The 25762-nt window shown below is 50.5% G+C and overlaps 1 protein-coding gene across 3 annotated transcripts in view; it reads left to right on the top strand.

Moving 5' to 3' along the window:
* Arhgef17 (Rho guanine nucleotide exchange factor 17) overlaps positions 1–25762 on the top strand; it is a 57588-nt gene that overhangs the window by 19795 nt on the left and 12031 nt on the right. For all 3 annotated transcript variants that reach the window (XR_007835013.1, XM_051192370.1, XM_051192369.1), the window contains exons 2-6: positions 17517–17594; positions 22703–22885; positions 24901–25017; positions 25213–25305; positions 25494–25670. Coding sequence is in view for 2 of the 3 variants with exons in the window: in XM_051192370.1 (XP_051048327.1) it covers positions 17517–17594; positions 22703–22885; positions 24901–25017; positions 25213–25305; positions 25494–25670 (648 nt within the window). In the remaining variant the exon portion in view is untranslated. The remainder of the gene's footprint in view (positions 1–17516; positions 17595–22702; positions 22886–24900; positions 25018–25212; positions 25306–25493; positions 25671–25762) is intronic.

The following is a 25762-nucleotide window of genomic DNA, read 5'->3' as shown; positions in this document are numbered from 1 at the left end:
CACCCAGAAAGCCTCTTCCAACCTTAACTTGGAGGAATTACACTATAGAAAAACCTTGAACAAAACATTTTGGAATGGTAGATGGAGGAAGATCCTCCTGAAGTCAGGGCCTGAGGTCACAGCCATCCCTCCCATTGGCCTGAGCAGTCTAAGCTGGTACCCAGAAACTGGAGGATCCAGCACACCTGACCTCTTTCAGGCAGACCTCTCTACAGGGTAAGATGTCCCCATTGTTCCACTGGAGGGACTGAACTTCAGTTCTAGGCGTGCACAAGCTAGGACTGCCAGGGACTATCCTGAAAGAGGCCGAGTTGGTCGTTCTTAGACACCTGCCGTCCAAGAGTCTCCGAGTCTCCTTCCTAATGTAACAATGCAGTCTTACTCAGAACAGCCAGCATTTGTTGCATGCCCTCTTGGTTCCTGGCACTGGGCTAAATAAGCACCTTACATTCTATACATCATAGATGAGAAAATAGGCACAGATCGAACTTCTCAGCCTGGGGTCAATTAGCCATCAAGAGAGTGTCCCTGGCCGTACCTTCTTCTTCCCTGTCCCCATCCCCTGGGCCCTGCTCACTGCTGATGTTCCGCTGTCTCCTTCCAGGTGTGCCTGGGAGTTTTCAAGTGATGTTGAGACCATGTAGTGTGCAGATATGAGTGCTTTTTGCTTTCATTTGCTAACACAGCAGACCCCTTCTCTAGCATTTCAAAGATCACTGTAAGTGCCATAACTCAGGAACCTTCCCCGTGGTTGGAATTGAAGCAGGCTATGTGGGCGGAGTCCCTGTGCTAGGAGCCCAGGCTGGCACTCTCAGGCTTGCCCCTGGCTGAAAGGAGCCCTCCTCCTGGCTCTCTGGACAGATATAGCTGTCCCAGCTCCTCTTCTACCCATGGTCCCCTGAGGCTGGAGTCCCTGTCTGCTTGAGAGATCTCAAGTCCTGCCTTGTCCTCTGTGACACAAGGTGATAACAGGCCCACCCAGGAGCTTATTTTGAGGTTAAAACAAACACCTGCAAAGCGCTTAGTAAGCAGAGAGAGGACTCCCTCCATAGATAGAACTGCTATTTTTAGATCTTAGCTGTCTTCCTGTCCTAAGGTTCTGTGAAGTTAAGTGATTTATCCAAAGTCCCAACCACTTAGTGGTCAGTGGCAGAGGGAAGAGTTGAGTCCCAGCCCACTGCCTAGTCTTGAGAACACAGCAAGTTCTGGCTTGCCACTGAGTCTCGCTGTAACATCGAGTCCCTGTGAAATCTTAGGAGATTTGGTGCTCTATGGTACTAAATGGTGCCACTGACTGACAAGACGAGAGAGGCTATGAGAACTCAAGGCTAAAGCTCCAGGAGCTCAGGGTGATCTGTGCTGTCACCATGGCTCCCTAGAGGTAGAGACCTTTGGTTCTGGATTTGTGAGGAGCATCCCACCATACTCTGCATACTCCAGCTGACCTTCAGATGAGTCTCCTGTGAGTAACTCTGTCCAGCCTTAGGGCTGATCACTAGTTGGTGGGAAAAGCACAAAAAGGCCTAGAATCACAAGTTGCTGGTAGTCAGGCAGAGGTTACTTCTGCCAGTGTGGCCCAGGCCCAGTCACAGCCCTTGGCTTGCAGGGATCTTTAAGCTATGAAAGCTGGCCTAGTATGGAGACAAGAACTTCTGTGGGCTCTGATTGAGCCAGACACAACAGGGTTAATGTAAGCAGTGGGTGGTGGTGTCCCCTGGAATACAGGCTTGAGGTGAGGGAAATGAAACCACAGTATATTCTGGCTGCTTGGGTACTTCTGGCCAAGGGAAGAACCCCTAAAACCCTGCAGTCCTGAGACACTTAGTGTCGGGATTTAGTACCTGTATGTCCAGTGGAAAGGAATGGTCCCTCTGTCCCTTTATGTTGATCATGGACATCCTGGCTTCACTGTGTTCATACTGACACCTGTGTGCTGAGTGTGCACCCTATGGGAACTGGGCTCTTTTCTAGGCCTTAGAGGGTCAGGACACACAGTCAGGGTAGAGGAGGTGTTTCTTCTACAATTCTAGAGCTCCCAGATTTTGTTACTGTCCTCTGGTACCCTCGGTAGTTTCCCAGTGCAAGACTCATAGGTTTGTGTCACAGTAAAAAGGAGGACTGGCTGAGGGCGGAGGTCATTATAGGACAGCTGGCTCCTGCTGTGTTCTGAGGTGAGGATGGTCACTGAGGAACAAGAGGTTGGCGAGGAAGAAGATTTAAGGCCCCCTGAAAGAAGCAGAGCATAGAGTAGATGGGACTTGGAGCAGCCCAGGAGGGGTCCTGGTGCTGAGGCAGGGAAGAAAGTGATACTGGTAACTAGGATAGGCTGGCACACTCACTGGGCTGGAGGGCACATAGCAGCTGACAGAGCTCGCCAACCTCATTTCCCTGGGCCTTCGGTGGCCTGAGCAGAAGGATCTCTGGCATTGTGTAAGTGGGGAAGATGGCTTCCTTTGGTTGTGGGGCTTTGAGAGTCCCTGAGTTTCATACACAGCTCAGTCAGGCCCTGTCCTCTGCTCCCTGGGGCTCTGGCCTAAGGCTGGCTTGGCCTTTCCCAGGGTACCTGGCTTATGGCCCAGTGAGTCATCTTCCGCCCTACAGGCAAGACACCCCATCTCTATCACCAGTGTACAGATGGAGCGCCCCCATTTGTGCCTGGGTCTGAAGGAAGAAAGGAATTGGAGAGGCTAGAATCAGATCCTAGGAACTTCCGTTCCCACGACCCCTCACCCCAGCCGCTCTACATGCTACCAGACTGTGTGGAGAGATGGGAGAGAGGAGGGAGTGAGGAGGTTCCCCCTTTCTAGAGTGGCCACTGAGCTGTAGTATTCTGGCACATTCCAGCCAGGGAAACTAAGACTGGAGGAAAGGTTTTTGCAGCCAGGAGGTTATGGTTGAGGGTTAGGCTACAGAGGCCCTGGTTGGCCTGGGTAGTGTTCTGAACAAGCTTTGAATATTTGAATGAATTTTTAGAGCTGTTAAATGAGGACTTTATGTCCTGGGGTGCTAAGCCAAAGCAGGGCATAGATGCTTGTGCAGGGCTGGCAAGTATATCCTAGGGGCCCCTAAAATAGAACTTCCCAGAGTTTGCAAGTCCTACTCCCACCACGGAGGTGTGACTTTGGCTCATTACCTGTAAAATGGTGGGAATGGGAGACAGAAACGGGCAGAGGATTGAGTTCAGAGTGGACCAGCTCTTCAGATGTTTCCACATCTGTTGAGGTCTGACGTAACCCTCCAGCCCCCATCTCCTGCTTCTGAGTATTATCTAATAAGAAACTTTTCCTTCTCAGCCTAGAAGGCGCAGCTGTATCTTCTTGAAACTGAAGGGGGCAGGGTGACAGGAAAAAAAAAAAAAAAAAAAAAAGAAAGAAAAAAAGGAAAAAAGAAAAAAACCACATTTAAAAAAAAATCATGGCAGTTAAATTCAAACCACATGCCTTACAGTTCCAGTCCCGCGGGCTGCTGCTGCCACCTATGAGCGATTGACGGAAGTGCAGCCCTGTGGCCCCAGCTTCTTGGCTGGGGTTCATCCGCTGTGCCTTTCCCTCCATGTGACTGTATCACCCTCTGGGGGGCCTTGTGGGGGGATTTAGAGTTCACTTGAACCTTCCTGTTTCCCTCGTCTGTTTACAGAAGGGGAGCCCGAGTCACAGCAAGAGGGCCAGCCAATAGATATGTGTTCTGTACCTACTGTGTGTTTATTATATACTAGTTAGTTCCTGTTTATTATTATTGTAGTCCTGGGGGCAGGGAGACATTGAGACCTTTCTTCTATTTCCATCTATTTCTTAGCCATCCAGAAAAGAGGGTACAGCCTCCACCCCATTTCCTAATTCAGGGTGTCCCAGGCTCGGCCTGACTTCTCATTCATGTGCTCTGGTCAGAGTCACTCAGCTGCTCTGACAGGCCGTTTGCGTGGGAATAACTTGCAGCTCAGATCACTCTGCTGGAGTTCTCTTTACTCATCTGTAATACAATGTCACTGCACACCTGTGGGGATTCTGCTCTTTTCTAGACCATGCTGCTCCCTTGACAAGGCAGAGAGGGGCTCCCTGATTTTGTTACTGTCTTCTGGGTCCCTGGGTAGCCAGCCCCCCCCCAGGGTAAGACAGGTACAGTGTAGATCTGTAACATGTTGAAGAACGGGACACGGGGTGCTTGGGAATAGCGTGAGGCATACATAAGGCAATGCAGAAAAACTACTCATTAAATATCAGCTAGCTGTACAGTCCCTACTGAGGACATGGTGGTGTCTTCCATACCCTGGGGTCTGCAATGGGCCAGGAGTGTGATGCTCAGGGGTTTTCTTCTGGGCTGAGAGATGGGCCAAGCAGGTTTGACCAGCAGAAGGCAAGCTTGAGCCCCAGTCTGGGGAGGGAGGGCTGCCTCTTGCTCTGGGTCTCTGGTTTTCTACTATTGCTCCTCTGGGCTAAAGGATAAAATGTGGGTCCAGGCAGAAATCATTGTGGCTTCATTTTTTGGTCAGTATATCGAGAGCTCTGCCCCTTATAGTCTGCCTCACTGTGAGTCTCGTGAACTGGTGGTCAGGTAGTGCCTGGCTGGATTTTCCATGGAGGGTCGTTTATCCCCACATTGGCAGTTAATATTGATGTTTGGTTGGGACCTCATCAGAGCTGTCAGTTGGAATATCTACCTATACAGTGCATGTGGCCTGGGCTCCCTCCAAAGATGGCAGCTGGGCTTCCAGAATATACAGGCTGCCAGGACTCATGGCACAAGCTTGTAATTCTGGGTATGAGGAGGCTGACGTGGGAAAGTTCACAGCCTGACATGGCTAAAAGATGAGTTCAGGGCTAACTTGGGCAACTTAGTGAGACCCTGTGTCAAAATAAGAAATACTGTTTTTAAAGTCTAGAGGAAGCCAGGTATGGTAAGATGTACTTTTAATCACAGCACTTGTTAGGCAGAGGCAGGAGGATCTTTGTGAGTTCCAGGCCAGCCTGAGCTAAATAGTGAGATCCTCTAAAAAAAAAAAAAAAAAAAAAAAGCACTAGTTGCTATTGCAAAGGACTTGGATTTGGGTCCCAGCACCCACATGATAGCTCACAACCATCCATAACTCTAGTTCCAGGGGATCCAACATCCTCTTCTGGCCTCTGAGAGTATCAGGTATGTCAGGTATGTGTGTGGTGCACATATATACATGCAAGCAAAATGTGTGTGTGTGTGTGCGTGCGCGCGCGCACGTGCACGCATACCCACGTGCGCGCACACCCACATGTATGCGCACAGTAACCAGACCTAAAACTTTTAAAATAAATAAATTAAAAAACAAAAGAACAGAGGTACAGCTCAGTGGTAGTGCTTGCTTAGCATGTGAGAAGCCCTGGGCTGAATCCCTTCTGCCACAAAGTGGAGGGAGGAGGTGGAGCAAGTTTTAGGTGTCATGTAGCCTGGCTTCTGCCTGTGTTCTGTGTTCAAGGGAATGACAAAGGCCCACCTGTCATCCGAATGTGAGAAAAGTGTCAGCATCGTGCTGGAAGAAGACCCTATCAGATGGACAATTTTGTGGACACTAGCTTTGACAAATGTCACCCTACACATGGACCTGGGGTGATGGTGAGAAGAAAATGACTCAGTCCATCTCTAGTATGGAGTAAACCTTTGTAAGTGAGAGCTAGGCCACCTGTTGTTGTTATTTTCTATTTGTGATTATTCTGAATGTGGCTGGTTTTGGTCATTATTGAAAGCCCCTGCAGTTTTTAACCTCTGCCACAGAACCATATGGTCATTTACCCCAGATGGTTGTGCAGTCATGTCTGTAGATGGCCACTGACTGAAGCCACACAGATGGGACTTACTTCATGTCGCTTGTGGTCCTGTCTGTAGTTGCACACAGACTCTGCAGGACTCTGCCTTGAATGCTCCCTAGGCCTTGGAGCTCTCCCTTCCATCCCCAGAGCACTCTCTCCAGTCACAACCCCACCCAGAGCAGCTGGTCCCCAGAGGGCTTTGTGGCTTGGACACTTCCCTTCCAGCTAGCTGCCTATAAGCCTGGGAACTGGGAAACCTTGAGAGGCCTCTCTTTCCAGAAGGGAGGATCTACAGAGAGCAGGAAGTGACCTAGGAAACCAAGGAGGATGGATGGGTGATGAGAAGTGGGGGACAGAGGCCCCAGGAAGTGAAGTGTCTTATCCAACCCACACCCTCAGTGTGGCACAGTGGGGATTTGAACGCCATCTTGGTCTCCATACCACGAAATCCTTTGGGAACATCTGTCTTCTTGGTGACTCTGAGGATCAGAGGAGGCAGAAAATATTGGAGAACTGGATGGCCTACTAGGTCGGGAACCTGTAGTACCAACTCTATTCTTATGGATATGGGTAGGACCAGAAGCACCCGATAGTCTGGGCTAGGAGCCAGGGCTGAGTTCCCAGGGACTGTCGGCCTGTGGACAGTATTGCCACCTGCAAAATGTTCCTGACTCAGGGGAACCTGCTTATATCATTGACTTGGAATAGAAGAGACCAGGGAAAGGTGACTTGGGTAGCCAGTGGGCCTGGGAAGTACAGGTTGGCTCAACCCTACAGGAAAGGGACCGGAAGGCAGCCAGGGGGAATTTCAGCCTAACAAGCAAGATGTGTCTCTAAATGTTCTTTCCTGGTGTATAAAATAGGAGAATTCGAAGAAATTGAGCCTGAAATAAGTTGGAGATTAAGGAACCAGCGCTTGCAAAGTACTGGGGAGTCTCGGCCCTGAGAGTTGTGCAGACACCATTTGTGACAATGAGGGGCCCTCATCAGCTCTAGGGTCCAGAGATCTCGTGACAAAGACAGCTGGGCAGGCAGGAGAGACTGAAGACCCTCCCGTACAGCCTGATGAGTCCTTCCAGAACTGTGTCTCTGTTGGGAACTGCCTTTGCTCTCATGTGTCTGTGGCTGGTCTCCATCTTGCTTATTGAGAATAACCTTGGATTCTGATCCTCCTGCCTCCACAGGGCTGAGATTACAGGCACCTGCCCCCATGCCAGGTGTGTGTGATGCTGAGGACCAACCCCTGAGCTTCATGCGTGTGAAGAGGCACTCTTCCAGCGGGGCTGCGTCCCCAGCTGCCTTTGGTTTTTTGTCATTTCTTTCAGGTCCTGTCTTCCCAACAAGGCTGTGTGTGTGGCACCCAGCAGGACATACACATCCTTTCTCCTTCCTTTTCTTTCTGTGTGTGTGTGTGTGCGCGCGCGCGCGCGCGTGTGTGTGTGTGTGTGTGTGTGTGTGTGTGTGTGTGTGTGTGTGTTGGGGTGCATATGACAAGTTTTTTGGAGTTAGTGCTCTCCTCCCACCCTCTTTTATTATTCATTCATTCATTCATTCATTCATTCATTCATTCATTTATTTGAGGCAGGCTCTCCCTTCTTTTATATGCACTGTGCTCCAGGCTTTCTAGCTTTGGTTGATTTCTCCGTTTCTGCCTCCCATCTCACCACGGAATGCTGGTGTTACAGGCTCATGGTACCCCGGCGCCTCCCATCTCACCTTAGGAATGCTGGGGTTACAGGTGCATGTTACCATCAGGCTTTTTGTGTGGGTTCTGGCAATGGAACTTGAGTCATCTTATCTTAAGCAGCAAGTCCTTTTTCCTGCCCAGTGTCTTCTCCCCAGCTCAAGACCTTATCTTTAAATTGCTAGCGTGATGCTTGGCATCTGGTAGGTACTCAGTAAGTGTTTATTGAACAAATCAGCAAGTAGATGATCTGAAACTCAGAGCAGCTGCTCATCCACTGAGTGCAGCTAGACATGTGTTCATCTACCACTGAGCCGGTGACCCGTTAGCCATCCATCCGTACGTTCATCTCTCATCATTTGGCTATTGTGTCACTCTTCCATTAGTCCACCCTACATCTAGCCTTTATCAGAATTGGTCCAACAGTAGCTGCAGGACCAAAGATAGAGGCTCGCTCTGTCCATCTCTCTCTCTCTCTCTCTCTCTTTTTTTTTTTTTTTTTTTTTTTTTTTTTTTTTTGAGACATAGTTTCTCTGTATAGCTTTGGAGCCAGCCTTCCTGGAACTCTCTCTGTAGACCAGACTGGCCTCGAATTCACAGAGATCTGCCTGCCTCTGTCTCCCGAGTGCTGGGATTAAAGGTGTGTGTCACCACTGCCCGGTTTATAAATAGTCTTGATAGGACTCAGGAGCCAAGCAGAGTGGAGGTGTCTGGAGACAGGTGCACAGGATGCCAGGGTTTCTTCAGAGATGGGGAAGTCATCAACTGAACTGGTGGTGGTTGGAGGGCCAGGGATTCCCTGGGACTGACAGAAGGTGTTCTCAAAGCCAGGGTGCCCAGTGGTCTGGCCTAGAATGAATATTGGTCTAGTGGTGCTGAGCCCTCTCCTGCCTCCTGTCTCTTGCCTTCCCCTGACCAAAGAGGATGTGGGCAGCTTTTTGGTGGTGGTGGGAGATGTCTGGGGTGGGATATAGATGAAGTATGGAAATAAGACAGGCCTTCAGGCTTACAAAACTCTCCTTGGGGCTGGCACAACAGCTCAGAAGGCAAGTCTCTTGCTGCCAAGCCTGAAGAGACTCGAGTTCAGTTCCCCAGATGAAAGAAGAAAATTGACTCCCAAAAGTCATCTGACCTCCACACATGGGCATGTGCCCGACCACCCCACATAGAATACATGAATGAATGAATGAATGAATGAATAATGTGAATTAAAGAACAAAACTGTTCTGTGACCTGTTCCAAACATCCACAGAGCTCTAAGAGGGGGATTAAGCCAGGCAGTGGTGGCCCATGCCTTTAGTCCCAGCACAGATCAGAAGTAGAGACACCCAGATCTCTGAGAGTTCCAGGCCTGTCTGGTTTACAAAGCAAATTCCAGGAGAGTCAGATAGTCTGGGGGTGGGAGGTGGGGAGCAGGTGGGATTAAATCAGCACCCCAGGGACTGGAGAGATGTCTCAGAGGTTAAGAGCACTAGCTGTTCTTCCAGAGGACCTGAGTTCAATTCCCAGCAACTACAAGGTAGCTCACAACCATCTCTAATGAGATCTGGTGCTCTCTTCTGGCCTGCAGGCATAGATGCAGGCAGAACACGGTATACATAATAAATAAATAAATGTTAAAGAAAAAAAAAATCAGCACCTCCAGACTGGCATTCAGGAACCACAGAACTGTACCTGCATCGGGTGCTGGGCACATGATGTCTGTCCTCTGCCTCGCCGTAGTGGACCCGTCCTGAAAGGGCTCAATGATGCACTCCCCCAGCTGCTGTGCTACTGTCCCCTTCCTTGGCTTCCATTCAGTTATCTCAGTTTTCTGCCCCACCAGTACCCCCAGTGCCAGAGCAACAGCCTTGGGTCTCATTAGTCACCCTTAACGAAGCAGCACAGCACTCTCTGCCTTTGGTGCCGAGTCCCACTTGTGATGGGGCAGAGGGCTCCAGAGCCTCTGTCTTCCTGCACCAGTGTACACCTCTGTCCCTTGACCTCTGTGCTATGTCGAGGCCTCCTGTGAGAGCTTTTCCCCATGCAGAGGTTAATGCCCACCCGTCCATTCTTCTGGATTCTGTCCTGCCTCACTAGTGAGGGAGGGAGGGAAGGAGGGAGGGAAGGATGAATGGATGGGCTGCACCTTGCTAAGATGCTCACACTATGCACTGCCTCCCAGACACTACGAAGAAATGAGGCCAAGAGCAGGTAGTTTGAGAGAGGGCCAAATGAGGGGAGGTACTCTGACAGCCAAAGGTGGCTTAAGGGTTTACAGTGACCAGGCAGCCAGCCCTCAGGCCATCTGTGAGGCCTGGCTGCCAACCTAATGAGGAAGAGGAGGAGCAAGTGTGGGTAAGGCAGTCCCTTGGGAAGGGAAAAGGCAGATGCATGCAGCTGGTTCCTGGCTCCAGCCTAGGGTAGAGTTTGAGATCCCTTGGGGGAGGGGTGAATATGCTTTTCAGCACATTCCGAGGAGGTCCTGTTCTCTCAGTCCAGGGGCCAAAAAAGAGCCTGCCACACTCCATCCTGCATTCATTCTTTCATTCAACGGACTAAATGAATGGTTATTCTGATCCAGGGGGCCCTGGGGACATAGCCCACTCCACAGATTGTCCATTCACTGATGCAACACAAATTTACTAAGCACTCCCCGTTGTTGGCTCCGATCCGGCTGTGCATTGCCTGCTGCCCTGGGAACCTAGGCCCATGCCTGCCGTGTCAGGAGTAGCTGAGTGTAATTCATTTGTGCCAGGCACAGGCATGCTGGTACTCAGAGGAGGCAGAAGAATCATGGGGCTTTTTGTGTGCTTGTTTGCAGTGCTGGAAACTGAACCTAGGGCCACCTACCCAGGCAAGAGCTCTATCAATGAACTTTATTCCCAGACCTGTTGTTTCTGTTTTTTGTTTTTCTGAGACAGGGCTTTTTGTGGCCCAGGCTGGCCTTGACCTTACTAAATAGCTGAAGATGGCCTTGAACTGCTGAGCCTCCTACCTCTACCTCTCAAGTATTGAGATAATAGGTGAATGTCATCTTGCATAGGCAAAAGTTGTAAACACTTAAAAAAAAAAAGATTGATTATGTATATAGTGTTCTTCTTGCATGTATGCAGGAGAGGGCACCAGATTTCATTACAGATGGTTGTGAGCCACAATGGGGTTGCTGGGAATTGAACTCAGGACCTCTGTCAATGCTCTTAGCCTCTGAGTCAACTCTCCAGCCTAGCATTAAAAAAAAAAAAAAAAGTTCTGGGGATTGGGCCCATGACCTCACACAGACTGGGCAAGCCCTCTACTACTAAGCTATGTCCCCAGCAGGATCATGAGTTTTAGGGTAGGCTGAGCTACATAGGAAGACCCTTGCTTGGCATTCAGGAGGTTTCGACTTCAATCTTCGGTACTGGTAGCAAACATTAGAGGTGCTAGGAAGGAACTAGGTTGGCATGCACAAGACCTTGGTTTCAACCCTGGGCACGACATACACTGGGCATAGTAGTGCATGCCTGTAATCCCAGAACCGGGGAGGTGCTTACAGAAGGGTCACAAGTTCAAAGTCATCCTCCACTACATAGCCAGTTTAATGCCACCCTGGACTACATGAGACTTTGGGGAAGGGTATTAAAAAACAACTCCTGGGTTGCAGAGATGGCTCAGCAGTTAAGAGTACTTGCTTTTATAGAGCTCCCTGTTTGGGGTGCCAGGATCTGGTCTCTGTGGGCACCAGGAGGGCACATATGCAAGCGAAACATTCATATGCCTAAATTAAAAATAAAGTAAATCTGCCAGGCAGTAGTGGTGCACACTTTTAATCTTGGCACTAGAGAGGCAGAGTAAGGTGGATCTCTGTGAGTTTGAGGCCAGCCTGGTGTACAGAACGAGTTCCAGGACAGTCAGGACTCTTATGTAGAGAAAACTTGTCTGGGGCAGGGGGAACATGTCTTTCAAAAATAAATTCTTAGAATGGGGTGTAGAGGATGGATCTGGTGGGCTGAATTGTGTGCGTAGGGAGCAGGCCTAAGGAAGCAGGGCTGGATACAGGAGTGCAGGGACCTTCATGCCAAATGGATGCCCAGAAACTTGCACAGGGTGACTGGAGACTGGTCTGTCAATCAGCCATTTGTCATATGTGTTCAGCGTCTTGCCTTATGAAAGTCGTGGACCCTTACCTCAGGGAGCCAGCAGTCTTCTGGGAGAAGGAGGGGTGTCAGTCTAGTCATTGCTCAAATGTATCATTACAGACTGCCTGGAGTTAAGATAAGGAAAACTGAAAAATCTTGAAGAACACAGAACAGACCTAGGAAGGCTTCCTAGAGGAGGTGACATTTGTGTAGAAACTGGTCTTAAAAGCATTGATTTCTAGGGAAGGGAAACAGCTTAGGTTGAGGCCCTGTGGCAAGGGGAGGTGTCAGAGTTGGCTAGGGTGCAACAGCGAAGGCTGCAGGAATGGGGAACAAAGATAAGCCTGGCTTGGGTGATAGCGGTCCAGTACCCATTGCTCAGGGGATCCAGAGAGAACAGGTTGGAGACAGGGAGGCAGCTGGGAGCTTGGTGAGTGTGGGAGCCCCCAGTGTTCAAGGAGATGGAGCTAGCCAGGGTTAAGAAACAGCTGCAGGGTGTATGGACCCTCTTACTAGTGCCTAGTGGGAGCTAGTGTCAAAGTTGTTCATCACCACACCCCAGTCTTGCTTAACTTGGTCTGGGGTAGGTTCTGGCCTTTTCCTGGAATTTGAGGAGAAAGCCTGGGGGTCATGTTTAAACAAACATCAGGGAGTTGGGTAGAGAGCAGATGGGGATGGTCAGAGCCCCTCCCCAGTGGAGGTCATGGGGAGAGGCGCTGGAAGGTGGAGAGCAAGGTACAGAACACTGACTAAGCTGGGTGAGATGGTGGTAGAGTTAGATTGACTCAGTGTGGGGTGCTTTAGCCCCTCGCTACCACACCCAGAGCTGGAGCCACTTGAGAACTGCCTTCTGCCATGCTGTAGCTGTTGAACAAGGAAGTCCACATGATTATGAGCAGTGTTGGGTCAGGTTCATTGGGTGTCTGGATCTGGGATCTGTATTATAACACTGTTAGTGCAAATGCACTTGATCCTGACCTACTCTGATCCACCCTGCACCTGGGCCTGTTCTATACCAACTCTGTTCATCCATGGCTCCAGGGTATAAATCTGTGTGCGTGAGCGCTAGATACAGCAATGGACGCGTCTTTGTCCGCGGGTGTGTGTGACTTGTGTCCTGGGGCGGGGGTGCGAGGGCCGGCAGCGCCGGGCTTGTTGCGGGAGAAGGGGCGGCGCGCAGAGGGCGGGACTCTCCCCCAGCGACGCTGCGCGCAGCACACTCCCGGGCGCGGAGGAGGCCGCAGCGCCACCACTGGCTGCGCTCACACCGACGCTGATACTAACACCGCCACCGCGGCGGGGCTGAGGCCCCGGAGGAACGCGCGGGTGGGAGGGGGCCCCCTCCGACTCTGCGCAGTGCCCGCCCCGGTGGCGGCCTGGCCGCATGCTGCAGATGGTGAAGACCCTGGCCCAGTTCACCATCGCGCTGGAAGAAATGCGCGATCTGGGCCCGGCCGCCGCCTCCGGGGAGTCCGCCGGGGGCGGGGGCTCTGACACCACTGAGGAGCCGGGGGAGGCCCAGGTACCGGGAGGGGGAGGGGCAGCCGGGAACCTGGGTCTTGGCCTAGGATGCTGCAGACACAGGACACCGGGGATGCCCGGGCAGATGCTGGAGAGCAGGGCCTAGAACTTGAATCAGGCACCAGGAGCCTGCCTGCGTGCCTGCCTGCCACTGGGGAGGGCTGACATCAGATGAAGGCAGAGAGGTTGATGGTGAGGACCGCACTGGTGGGGTTGGCTGGGCACTAAGGGTCAAGGCCCAGGGCAGTACTCTTTTGTAAAGTGGATCAGGTGAAAGCAGATTTGTTGCTGGGGTACCCCGGGTCCCCAGGAAAGCCAGATTTCCAGTCTCTCCCCCCCCCCCCGGTTTGAGGAGCCATAGCTGTATGTATGTACTGGGGGGGGGTAGCCAGCATTGCTTTCCCTTTGCCATCCCCCTCACCCCCCACCAAAAGTACCAGGCCTGAGGATGTCATACTATGGTGCTGTGGAAAAGGTGGTGTCCCCATTCCTGCCTCCTGGAGGGGGAGAGGAGGGTTCCAGGGATGCTGCCTTGTTTTTGTATGTTTTGTATGTCTGGGCAGAGACTGTTCCGTGCTCTGGCACAATGGTACTAGGGCTCTCCCTTCAGCAAGTGCTGAGTGTTGTGCGTATGCGTCTCCATTGCCCCAGGTCTCTGGGCAGGAGGGCCTTGCTTGCAGCTAGATAACTAGGCTGCATTTTTGGCTTGATGCAGGGCATCTTGCCTTCATGGCTTCTCTGTGTGTCTCTTTCTTCACGCTTGGCACATCACATCTCAGTGTTTGGGTTTAATGGCAGAGTTCGTTCCCCTCACCCTCTTCCACCTTCCCACACCTCCCTGGTCCTCATGCCAGGGCGCTGCCTGTGGTGAGGGAATCTGGAGGGAGCAGGGCTGAAGGGTTGGCCTGCCTGGAACAGGTGGGCCTGCCGATCTGGTTGACAGCTGCATTGTCCCTCTATCCACCCCCCAACACACACACTGCTCCCGTGTCTGGACACGTGCAGGGGGTGCTCCATGCAGTGACAAGGAGCTGGCCTTGTTTTCTGTGCTTTACCTGACAGCTGAATGACAGCCCACTGTGCTCTGCAGCAGGGAGGAGGCTGGGAGAGACGGGCATTGCAGTGTCAGCTCACTCTACCACCCCAGCCTCCCTCCCAGCCAGCAGGCCCAGTGCCAGCCCTGTCTCTCGGGAAACTTTCCTGACCATGACCCAGGTTGGGGCTGGCAGGCCAGTGAGTGTGGGCAGGGGACAGTGGCAGTGAGGGTGAGGCCCAAAGTCTGGTCTGGCTATCTTATAGAACACGTCCCATGAAGTCTCAGTGAAGTAAAATGAGAAGGAATAGTGAGGACCTGTGTGTGTGTGTGTGTGTGTGTGTGTGTGTGTGTGTGTGTGTGTGCGTGCGTGTGTGTGTGTGTGCGCGCACGCGTGCTCACACGCTCACGTGTGTGTTCCCCATCACTGAACTTGTATGGTGCCAGGAGCAGAGGGTTATTATTCCATTTCAAAAAGGAGTGCGGAAGCAAGGCCACCAGAGTCACACACACAGGACAAGTAGAGCTGGAGAGCTCTGTGGCCTGAGGTTGCCAGTCAATGAAAATGGGAACATAGGGTTCCAGGGTCCTAAGGCTCTGCATGAGGTGGGTAAAGAGGCTCTCTGGGCCTTGTTTTGTCTGTCACTGGCCATAAGGTCTTAGGCAAGTCATGTCACTTGTCTGGCTTGACGCATCTGTGCAGTGGATGACAACACTTGTGTTCTGGAGCTGTGTAAGGCTGAAATGAGGTTGGGTTGCACATACTTGTGAGGTGCTAAGGTGCTGAGGTGTTCTGAGAGCTGCCAGCATAGGAGGGGACATGGGGACCCAAAGCTGCTTTAAGTTTTTTAAAGGCCCCAGAAGCACCCAGTTAAATAGCCTGCTCGTAGCTGGGGTCTCTGAGGTAGGGCCTGAGGAACATAGCCCAGGGCTTGTAAAGATGGAGCAACCCAGTCTTCTGTGTCCCAAGGAGATGTCACCCATGCCTCAATAGAACTTATCATGGGAGTCCACTTCTGAGTGTGCATCCTTGTCACTTATTAAGGAACAAGGCTGATTCCTCAATTCAGAGGTCAAAAGGAACAGCACCTGAGGTGAGCTTACCAGAAAGTGAATAGTCAGTGAACATGGTGGGCTGTGCTTCTAGCAGGAGGGAGACCCAAACCTCATCTCAACAAAAAACAAATAGTAATAATATTCAAAATGTAGGTAGTGGCAAGGTCAGGGACAGATGGGTAGAGCAGTGGCAAATGTCAGTCCCACTCACTGAGTCTCTGCCTTAAGAGGCTCTTGGGGTGAGGGCTGGAATATTCCCAAGCATAAGCAGTCATTCTGGAATTTTCACACAAAAAAGACCCTGCAGGTCTTGATGGCTGGAGCCCTTGGCCCAGCCAAACGGGTGAGCCCCACCCCTTGCCCAGGGCCAGTCTAGAGGCTTGAGTGTCAATATGGAGCTCTGGAGTGGAGTCCCTGAAGGACAGAGAGGCTGCTACGGGACAGGTGCTATGTGGGAAGGTTTCCTGGGTGAGATCGGGGATTATTGAGGCTGGCAGCAAGTGAGCTCTGCCCTGGGGAGAGTGGGGGGGGGGGAGCCCAGACACATTCCCATAACAATCTTCCCATAGGATAGAGCGTACCGTGACAGATGCAGGAATCCAATTCTTGGGGTGTAGGTACAGATGCTAGGCAACCCCTGGAGGACTCCTGGGTCCTCTGTAAGCATCAATGACTGGGTCCCCCTTCCCCCACCCTCTTCTGAAAATGAGGAGACTGGGCTGGACTTGTAGCTCAGTTGGTACAATGCTTGGCTATATCGCGCGAGCATGCGCGTGCGCACACACACACACACACACACACACACACACACACACACACACACACACACAAAGCCCTGGGTTACTCTCCAGCAGTGCCATAAGCCAGATATGGTAGCACACACCTGTAACCCTTAGCACAGGGAAGTGGAGGCAGGAGGGTCAGGAATTCAAGGTTCTCCTGGTCTGTATAAGACCCTGTCTAAAAAAGAGAAGGAGGGTTGGTGAGACGGCTCGAAGGGTAAATGTGAGCACCATTATTTTCATTCCCAAAATTGTAAAAGCTGGCCACAGCACTGTGTGACTGTAACCCTAGCAGTGTGCATTATTTCTAACCCCAGCAGTGTGCATTATTTCTAACCCCAGCAGTGTGCGTCTGTAACCCCAGTAGTATGTATCTGTAACCCCAGCAGTATACATTATCTATAACCCCAGCAGTATGCATCATCTGTAACCCCAACAGTATGTATCCGTAACCCCAGCAGTGTGCATCATCTGTAACTCCAGCAGTGTGCATCATCTATAACCCCAGCAGTATGCATCATTTGTAACCCCAACAATGTGTATCTGTAACCCCAGCAGTGTGCATCATCTGTAACCCCAGCAGTGTATATCTGTACCCCCAGCAGTGTGCATCATCTATAACTCCAACAGTGTGTATCTGTAACCCCAGCAGTGTGCATCATTTGTAACCCTAGCAGTGTGCATCTGTAACCCCAGTGCTGGAGAGCAGAGATGGGCAGATCTCTGAGCTCCCTGACCAGCTAGGATAACTGAAACAGTAAGCTCCAGGTTCAGTGGGAAGCAGTAGAGGAAGACAACTGGCAATGGCCTCTTGTGTTCAACATGCATGCATGGGTGATAGAACCTACTCATGTGTGCACACAGATCACTCGCTACCCCCCTACACACACACACACACACACACACACACACACACACACACACACAAAGAAAACAGAGAAGAAATGGAGAAATGATGTACCACCCAGGTGGTCAAAAGGGCTGGGAAAATGAAGTGCCCAGAACTGGGTCTGGTGCAGGGGAAGGCTCTGTAACCTAATTGAGAATGGGGATCCAGTCTTGTCAGAACCCTGACACTTCCAGCTCTGCTGCTTCTAGCACCAACTTTACTTCTCTGGACTGCAGCGTCTTCATCTATCAGGAAGTGACAGCATCTACTTTGAGGGATGCTGTGACACACGGCCAGGTCAAACATGTCTCATAGCAGCAAGCTGGAACTTGGCATTTTCAGAATCAGTCCCTAGAGCGGGTGTAGCTGGAGGTGTCTTCCTTTGTAAATATGAGGGTTTATTGTTGTTGGTGTTTTGATCTTTGTCTAGAACCTTTTGGGGTGGGAGAACAGGGATCGACTCAGCGAAGCGTTCCCAGCAGAGAATGCCTGAGCCCAGGCCTGGCAGGATGGAGGTCCAGGACTCTCTGAGAAACTCTCTGAGAGCAAGAAGCAGGCAGGGAAAGGACCAGGTAGACTCTTGGGGTGTGCGGATGAGCCTGCATGTAGCTGCAGGTGGCGACAGAGGCTAAGAGGAACAAAGGATCGCTCACCTTCTACTCCTGTCCCCACAGGACATGCGGAAGCACGTCACCATGACCCTGCTGGACACGGAGCAATCGTATGTGGAGTCACTGCGCACCCTAATGCAGGTGAGGGCCATGGCCTAGGCCTGAGAGCAGCGTTCCATGTGTGGGCAGCAGACATGTGGGGTCATCCATATGGACAGGGACTGAGACTAAAGAGCTGTGTCCCTGGTATATACCACCACTGTGGCACTGGAGAACCCTGATGTGGCTACCCTGAAGGAAGAGGTCACCCCCTGCAGGGTAGGTGAGAATAGAAGGTCCCAGGCAGAGCAGAAGTCTCTACCCCATTGCTTCCCCATTTCCTCGGCAGCCCCAGACCCCTGTTTTGAGCTGTGGACTTCCTTGATGGTGCCTTTTCTGTGACAGGATATCTGCTGTGGGCAGGCCCTGGTCCAGATACATGAAGCCCAAGGACCAGGGAAAGAAGAACTCTGCTGAGTATATATACGACTCTATAGAGTAGCAGCTCTCAACCTGTGGGTCTCAACCCCTTTGGGATCACATACCTGATATCCTAAATATTAGATATTTATAGTAAGATTCATAACATTAGCAAAATTACAGTTATGAAGTAGCAATGAAAGTAATTTCATGGTTGGGGGTCACCAGAGCATGGATTAAAGGGTTGCAGCATTAGGAAGGTTGAGAACCACTGCTATATTGGCATGGAAGACACTGGACCAGTGTGTTATCAGGGAAGGCTCCCTAGTGAAGGTGCAGTGGAATGGCATCTGCAGAGAGCATCTGCAGATGTAGGAGCCAGCAGGGGTCATGCTATGGGATCCTTAACCCCCCGGAGGATTTGGACCGCAGTGGGGTTCCTGGAGATTCATCAGAGGGTTTTGAACCAGGTAGGCATGTGGTTGAACTCATGCTTTGGGAAGTCTGTGTGACTGCTAGAGAGATGATGGCAAGAGAGGGGGCCAGGCCAAGGCCGCAGAGTTCCAGTAAGGAGGGACAGAGCGGGGCAGATACCTAGGAGGTGAACTGCTCAGGTCAGATGTGTTCCAGGGATTGGGGGTTGGGCATGAGGTGGGAGGTCAGGTCTGTGCCTGGGCCCCTGGCCTGGGAGAGGTGGAGGACAGAGGAGGGGTGGGTGCATCTATGGCAGGATGATGAACTGAGGCTCAGCTTGTGTGTACTGCAGAGGCCCGGAACCCAGGTATGTGTGTGGAAATGGAGCTCACAGACACGGTTACCGATGGGCTTACTCAGGCCACCACAGCTCAGGGTTAGGTAGAACCCAGGAAATATCTAGAATCAATCTGCCCTCCTTCTCGTCTCCCCCTCCCACTTCCACAAATCTGTACGGAGTCCTTCAATAGACCAAACACTGTTTTCTTGGCTGACAGGGAACACCATTCAGTATGAGCCTGAGGGACATGAATCTTTTCCATGGAGCTCATGGGCTATTCAGGAGAGTAGCAGTCACCAGCCAGACAAGTCACACCCGTTGACAGGTAGTGGTACAGAATTCAAGGATGTGTATACATGTATGGGTAGTACTCTTCTTGAAAACGAGAGTGATTCCGACCCACTCTGCAACAGTGATGAACCTCAAGGACACTGTGCTAAGTGAAACAAGCCACTCACCTAACAACCAATACTGGATGCTGTGCATTCCAAGGTGCTTGGAGCAGTCAGGCTTCTTTCAGAGATAGGAAGTGAAATGGTGGTAACAGGGTCCAGGGGAGGCTGGGGCTGGGGAAGGAGGATATGGGGAGTTAGTGTTAAGTGGCCCAGATCTTCCAGCTGGGAGATGAAGTTGGTATTTACTCAACAGTATGAAGGTGTGCACTAATCTGTGCACTTGAGACTGATTAAAGTGGGGCTAGGGAAGTAGCTCAAGGGAGAACCTAGCATGCAAGAAGCCCAGGGTCTGATTCCCCAGCGTGGCATAAACCAGGTATAGCAACTCACACCTGTGGCCCCAGCACTCAGCAGGCGGAGGCAAGAAAACCAAAAACACTAAAGTCATCTTTGACTAATAAATAGTTCAAAGGTAACCTGGAATTCATGAGAAACTATTTACAAAAACAGATGAAAGAAACTAGTTACAGTGACAAGGTTTATCTGATGTCTACTTCACCACAAAGAAATATGTAGCCTCTGTTTTTATAAAAGTGTCCATAGATACAAGAGCATGGAGTGCATACTTCCTTGTATGGGCTCAGGGGAGGTCACTCTGGGTTTGGAGTATCAGCAGCGACCTGGAGGTGCATAGGATTTCAGCAGAGAGCCCATGGAGAGCTGGCACAACACAAAGACCAGGACAGTGGAGGAACCTGGAACAGTCAGGAGACCAGATGTGCCCGGTGTGGCTGCTAAGGAGAAAGGCTGGAGGCCAGGCAAGGGCTAGGGTCTCCTGTTGGCACAGAAAAACCTGAGGAGGGATTCCCAAGATGTCAGACAGGAAGAGTGGCCATGGCAAGGGCCCGTTGCCATCCCCTAGTAAGAGTTGGCCGCAGTGTATGGTCAGACAGCCTGGCCTTGAATCACTCGTCTCCTTCTGGGCATCAGGAATTTGAGTCGCTTCACTTCCCTAGGTCTTGGTTTCTCCTGTAAAATGAAGTTGCTCATGTATTCTCTTGGGGTGAAGATGAAAAGATGGTGTTGCCTCTCCTGCCTGTTGGCAGGAGGAGCGATGGAACACAGAGCAGGCAGGCCTGGCATCTGAGTCTGCTGGGCCCTGTGAGGCGAGCAGGACTGGAGGTGAAGACCCCAAACTGAGAGAGGTAGAGATGAGCAGGAGATTATCACCTGACCCCAAGGCCTGGGGGGTACTGCAGCCTGGGAGTATGGACGGATGGAAGACATCCCTCCCGGCCTCTGGAGCATGACTTTGCTGCACTTCTTGGCCAGCTGTGTGAGCTGAAACAAATTGTGTGCACAGTTGTGCTCAGTCGCCCTGGCTGCAGAGTCAAGATCATAATAGTACGTGTCCCAAATGCATACCTCAGGAAAGATGCATGTGTGTTGTCATGCACATGTGAACAATAGCTTCAACCTTTGTAAACCTTGTGAGGTAGAAATTAAGAGCTTCTTTGAACGAGAAAATTAAGACTCTAAAACAGATGGGCACTAGCTCAGGGACCACTGCCACCCAACATGGGTTAGTAGGATTCATGCAAGACAAGGATTTAAATAAAAGTGCTAAGGCCGCTCAATGGCACCAGTCTGTCATCTTGGTGTTTTGGAGGTAGAGGCAGACTGGGGAGTTTAGGACTAGGCTGGGCTGCAAAGCAAGGCCCTGTCTCCAGAACAGAAAACAAAGCAAACGAGCCAGATGTGGTGGTGTGCGCCCGAGATCTCGGCACTTGAATGGGAGACAAGAGGATCAGGAGTCCAGGGCCAGGCTTAACTACTTAGCCAGTTCAGATAAAAACAAACAAAATAACGGAGGAAAGGGGCCACATACCAAGGTCAGCAGCGAGGAGGTGGGATCTGAACCCGGGCCCTAAGTCCATATCCTTTCCTGGTGTTATCCCATCCTTCAGTTCTGTCTTGAGCCCCAATATTTTCAGCTAAGAAGCAGCTTTTTCCTGAGCAGTTTCCCTCCCCTTGGCCCCCTGCACCTCCTGCTCTCCTGTCTCCAGAGTCCTTACTCCCTTCTGGAGTACTGTGTAATAGCTCATTTATTTCTTGCACTGGGTGGCCGTCCCATCTCAGCTACCAGCTCAGGTGTGGAGCTTTGTGGCTCCCAGACCTTGGGCTGATACATTTTGAGGAAATGCGGGTGTTAGCAGGTTGTATCGCTTTTCAGGCATTTCTTCTGCTATCCTTTGTTCCCACTGTGTGCCTGCTCTCTGAAGGGTGACCCAGAAGTGAATGGTGTTGCTTCTGATCATGGTCCAGCTAAGGTGCTAGCTGGCACTGGCCAGGGAGCCCTGGTAAGGAAGAAGGTGCTAACTACTCAGTCACCCTGAACCTTTTCAGACTCTTCAACCAGCCAAGAAAATACTGTTCAGCTTGACTTTTTCCAAGTTTGTTTTACAAAACAAGCCAGATTTTTTTTAAATGTTTAATATAAATGTTTTTTTATGTATATATAAATGTAACATCACATATGCCTTTTCAAGAACCGCCCTCATCTTTTTTGGCTTGCAGTTAGAGAAGGGGCCAGTAGAGGGCGATCTCTCTATAAGCAGTCCAGCAGAGGAGCAGGCTGTTCAAGCTTGGGAAACGCAGCTGAATTCAGAGTTGTGGTGGAAAATGGGAATTTTAGTCACAGACTGCCCCAGAGATTCAAACATTTAAAGTAGTATCCATTACAGACCTCCAGTGACATCAGCGTTGACTTCAGTGCCCTGCCTACGTCACTTGAACTTAACATTAGAGTTGCACATGCAATTTTCCTGAGATGGAAGGCCTTCTTCACATTTCAGTGAATCCAGAGTTCCCTGAATAATTGGTAGCATATCATAATTTAATTGGCATCAGGTTTTTTTTCCCACTTATAGGTAACTAAAAAATACCACAGTATATCTTAGATTTGGTGAAATGTGGTTTTGTTTTCCATATTCTTTTCATTTGTGTGTTTTATCTCACTAGATATTAAGCTCTGTGAGGTCTTTTTATTAGTTTTTTTTTTTTTCCTTTTCTTTTTCAGACAGATTTTCTCTGGGTAACAGTAAGGCTGTCCTGGAACTTGCTTTGTAGATCAGACTGGCCTTGAACTCACTGATATCCACCTGCCTCTGCCTCCCCATGCTAAGATTAAAGATGCTCTCCACCACCTCCCAGCTATTAGCTATTTTTTGAGATAAGATCTCACTCTGTAGCCCAGGCTGGCCATAACTTTTGGGGCTCCTCTTGTCCTCGTCTCCTGAGGACTGAGATCCCAGGTGTAAACCATGACACTCATGCCTGGTAGGTGGTAATTACTCGATTAGTCTTTATGGAGTTACTGGGGGCGAGCCTCCTGTAAAGCATCTCATCCTCCCCAGTCTTCTTTTTTCCTCCCCCAAGCTCTTTTCACACATCCAGCATTCCTTCCCTGTTCCTCCTTCCCCTCTGACTAAGCCCTGAACTAGGCAGGAGCACCGGTTTTGGGGGACAGAATCTTCCCCCTGCTGAACTGCGAGCCCGGGTAATTCCCTGTGGAAAGACAGGGCAGGTGAGATGGGGTGGTGTCTCTGAAGGAAGATGCACTGACCCTGTGGGTCCTCTAGGGCTACATGCAGCCACTGAAGCAGCCAGAGAACTCCTTGCTATGTGACCCGTCTCTGGTGGATGAGATCTTCGACCAGATCCCTGAGCTTCTGGAACACCATGAGCAGTTCCTGGAGCAGGTGCGGCACTGCGTGCAGACGTGGCATGCCCAGCAGAAGGTGGGGGCCCTGCTTGTCCAGTCGGTGAGTGTCCTTGCCAATACACCTTGACAGGGTAGCTGGCGCTGTGCTGACCCAGACCTCGTGTTCATATGGGATTGACATTCTGGCTGTCTGTTTAATAATCATAGTTTATTCCCTCCTGCACTTTTTACATGCAGGGCATTATTCTACACAGTATATATACCAGAGGCCCTGGCCCTTTCTTCTCATTTGCCGAACACTCCTTGCCCCAGGAGCCAAGTCATCCCATGAGTTTTTCAAGGTCCTTCAGTGTGGCTCAGAATTTCAAAAGAACCACAAAAGCAAAGTTTAAATAAAAAAATTCATTAAACTCCTAAACTACTGTAAATGTAACATGATGTTCCTTTTTAAAATTGGCACTTATTTATGTAACTTTAGTTATATTTGAAAAACCTTTAAGCTGCATATTTTTAGTTCCCAAGAAATTTTTTTTTTTTTTTTTGTTTTTTGTTTTTTGAGACAGGTTTCTCTGTGTGACAGTCCTGGAACTCACTCTGTAGACCAGGCTGGCCTCAAACTCAGAGATCTACCTGCCTCTGCCTCCTGAGTGCTGGGATTAAAAGGCGTGCACCACCAACATCTGGCCCTGGCGTGAATTCTTGAAGATGACTGATATATCATAACCAAACTCAAATGTTTGCTTAAAACCACTTAATTATAAAAGCAAAACTGTAGAAAGTCCTTCCAGAAAATTCTCTAAGACTAAACCAAAAAATGGTCTACATAGCAAGTTTAAAGCCAATCAGGGATACATTGTGAAACCCTCTTAAAAAATAAAATAAAATAAATCCAGGGCTAGAGAGATGGCTCAGAGGTTAAAAGCACTGGCTGTTCTTCCAGAGGTCCTGAGTTCAATTCCCAGCAACCACCTAGTGGCTCACAACCATCTATAATGAGAACAGGTACCCTTTTCTGGCCTTCAGTAATATATTATATATATAGTAAGTAAATAAATAAATCTTTTCAAAAAGAATTCTGCCAGACAATGGTGGCACATACCTTAATCCCAGCTCTTGAGAGGCAGAGACAGATGGATCTCTGTGAATCTGAGAGCAGCCTGGTCTACAGAGCAACAGGCTTTAAAGCTACAGAGAAACCCTGTCTCTAAAAATCAAATAAATAAATAAAAATTTAAAATCCTGCTACTTTGGGGTATGAGTATGTTTCAATAAGCTCATTATGGAGTGGACTGTGGCCTTGAACCTAAACAGGTCTTAGTTTTTCCTTGCTGCTTGGAAACTGATGCCACCAGATGGGATTAAATTCTGTTATCTCCACCCTCAGTGTCATTAAGCTCAACCTCTGACTGGACCTGGATGCTGACTGTGGGCTGAAAGGAAGCCCAGTTCAGAAACAGGGATAGATGGCACCTTAGAGAATCAGGGACTCTAAGATCTGTATCTTAGCCTGTCTGTGGTGCAGCTGTGACAGGAACCCAGGTATCCTCACCAGGCAAGTCTCCTGACCTAGCACCTACCATCAGCCAACCAACAGGATTAGCCATCAGCATGTACTTTGCCCAGAGCCAGGCTTTACTGTGCCAGGAAGGAACCCCTAAGTCAGGTAGCAAGTGCATCCCATAAGAGCAGGCTGCGGCTCAGTTCCCAGAGGGTGTTACTGTACTAGGAAGAGTCTTCCTGGTGGAGTCCCAGCAGCTAGAATAGGTCTGTTCATTCCCATCACAAGGAAGGTCTGAGGCTTTGCCAGGCTGTTTGATGAGGTTAGAGACTTGATGATAGACTATCTGGGCTCAGCTCACACCCAGGCACATGTACATGTGATTACACACACACACACACACACACACACACACACACAAAAGATGTGTGGGTATGTGCGTGCGTGCGTGCATGCCTGCGTGCATGTGTGTGTGTGATACATGCAACATGTACACATTTAGACAGAGTAGGTGAAGCCTGACCATTTCAAGTGAAATGGATGGAAGCTAGCACAGGGTGAAATAGGTGAGGGGCACCTAAGCCATTCTAACCTGCCTCCTCACTCCTCACCCACAGTTCTCCAAAGATGTCCTGGTGAACATCTACTCGGCCTATATTGATAACTTCCTCAATGCAAAGGATGCTGTGCGTGTGGCTAAGGAGGCGAGACCAGCGTTTCTCAAGTTCTTGGAGGTATTGTGGACTGGGGTAGGGATAGAGATATGCTCACCTCAGGCTAGCCCTGGGGCATCCCAAGAGCTCTATGGTGCCAGTGAGTGTGTCAGCCTCTGCTCCTGGGCTCAGCTGGAGGGACTTGCTAGGAGCCTGTCTCTTCCTGGCGTGTCATTCCTCACATGGGGACTCCCTCCACTCCGCCTTGGGTTTCAGCAAAGCATGCGTGAGAACAAGGAAAAGCAGGCGCTGTCCGACCTCATGATCAAGCCTGTGCAGAGGATCCCACGATATGAGCTTCTGGTGAAGGTAGACAAGGAGTTGGTTGGGCAGGCGGGCAAGCATAGAAGCATGGGGGGGGGGGGGGAATGCATGTCTGTTTTCAGACTCCAGAAGGAAGGAAAGTCCTCCTTGATGCCTACCCCGTAGTCTCCCCTGCTCCAGCAGTCAGTCTAATGTCTCAAGGGCAGCTAAGCAGGCCCCCATTCCCACCCCAGGACCTTCTGAAGCACACACCCGAAGACCATCCAGATCACCCACTCCTGTTGGATGCTCAGCGGAACATCAAGCAGGTGGCTGAACGCATCAACAAGGGAGTGAAGAGCGCTGAGGAGGCTGAGCGGCATGCCCGTGTGCTGCAGGAGATCGAAGCCCACATCGAGGGCATGGAGGATGTATGTGCCCCGCCCTGCCAGGCTCCATCCCACTCCTGTCTGTCTCTGTCTGTCTCTGTCACTGAGATTGTGGCCATCCACATCCACATCAG

Source organism: Phodopus roborovskii, unplaced genomic scaffold, assembly GCF_943737965.1.
Source record: "Phodopus roborovskii unplaced genomic scaffold, PHOROB, whole genome shotgun sequence".
Classification (NCBI taxonomy): Eukaryota; Metazoa; Chordata; class Mammalia; order Rodentia; family Cricetidae; genus Phodopus; species Phodopus roborovskii.
Note: the sequence above shows the minus strand (reverse complement) of the source record. Positions and strands in the feature narration are given on the sequence as shown.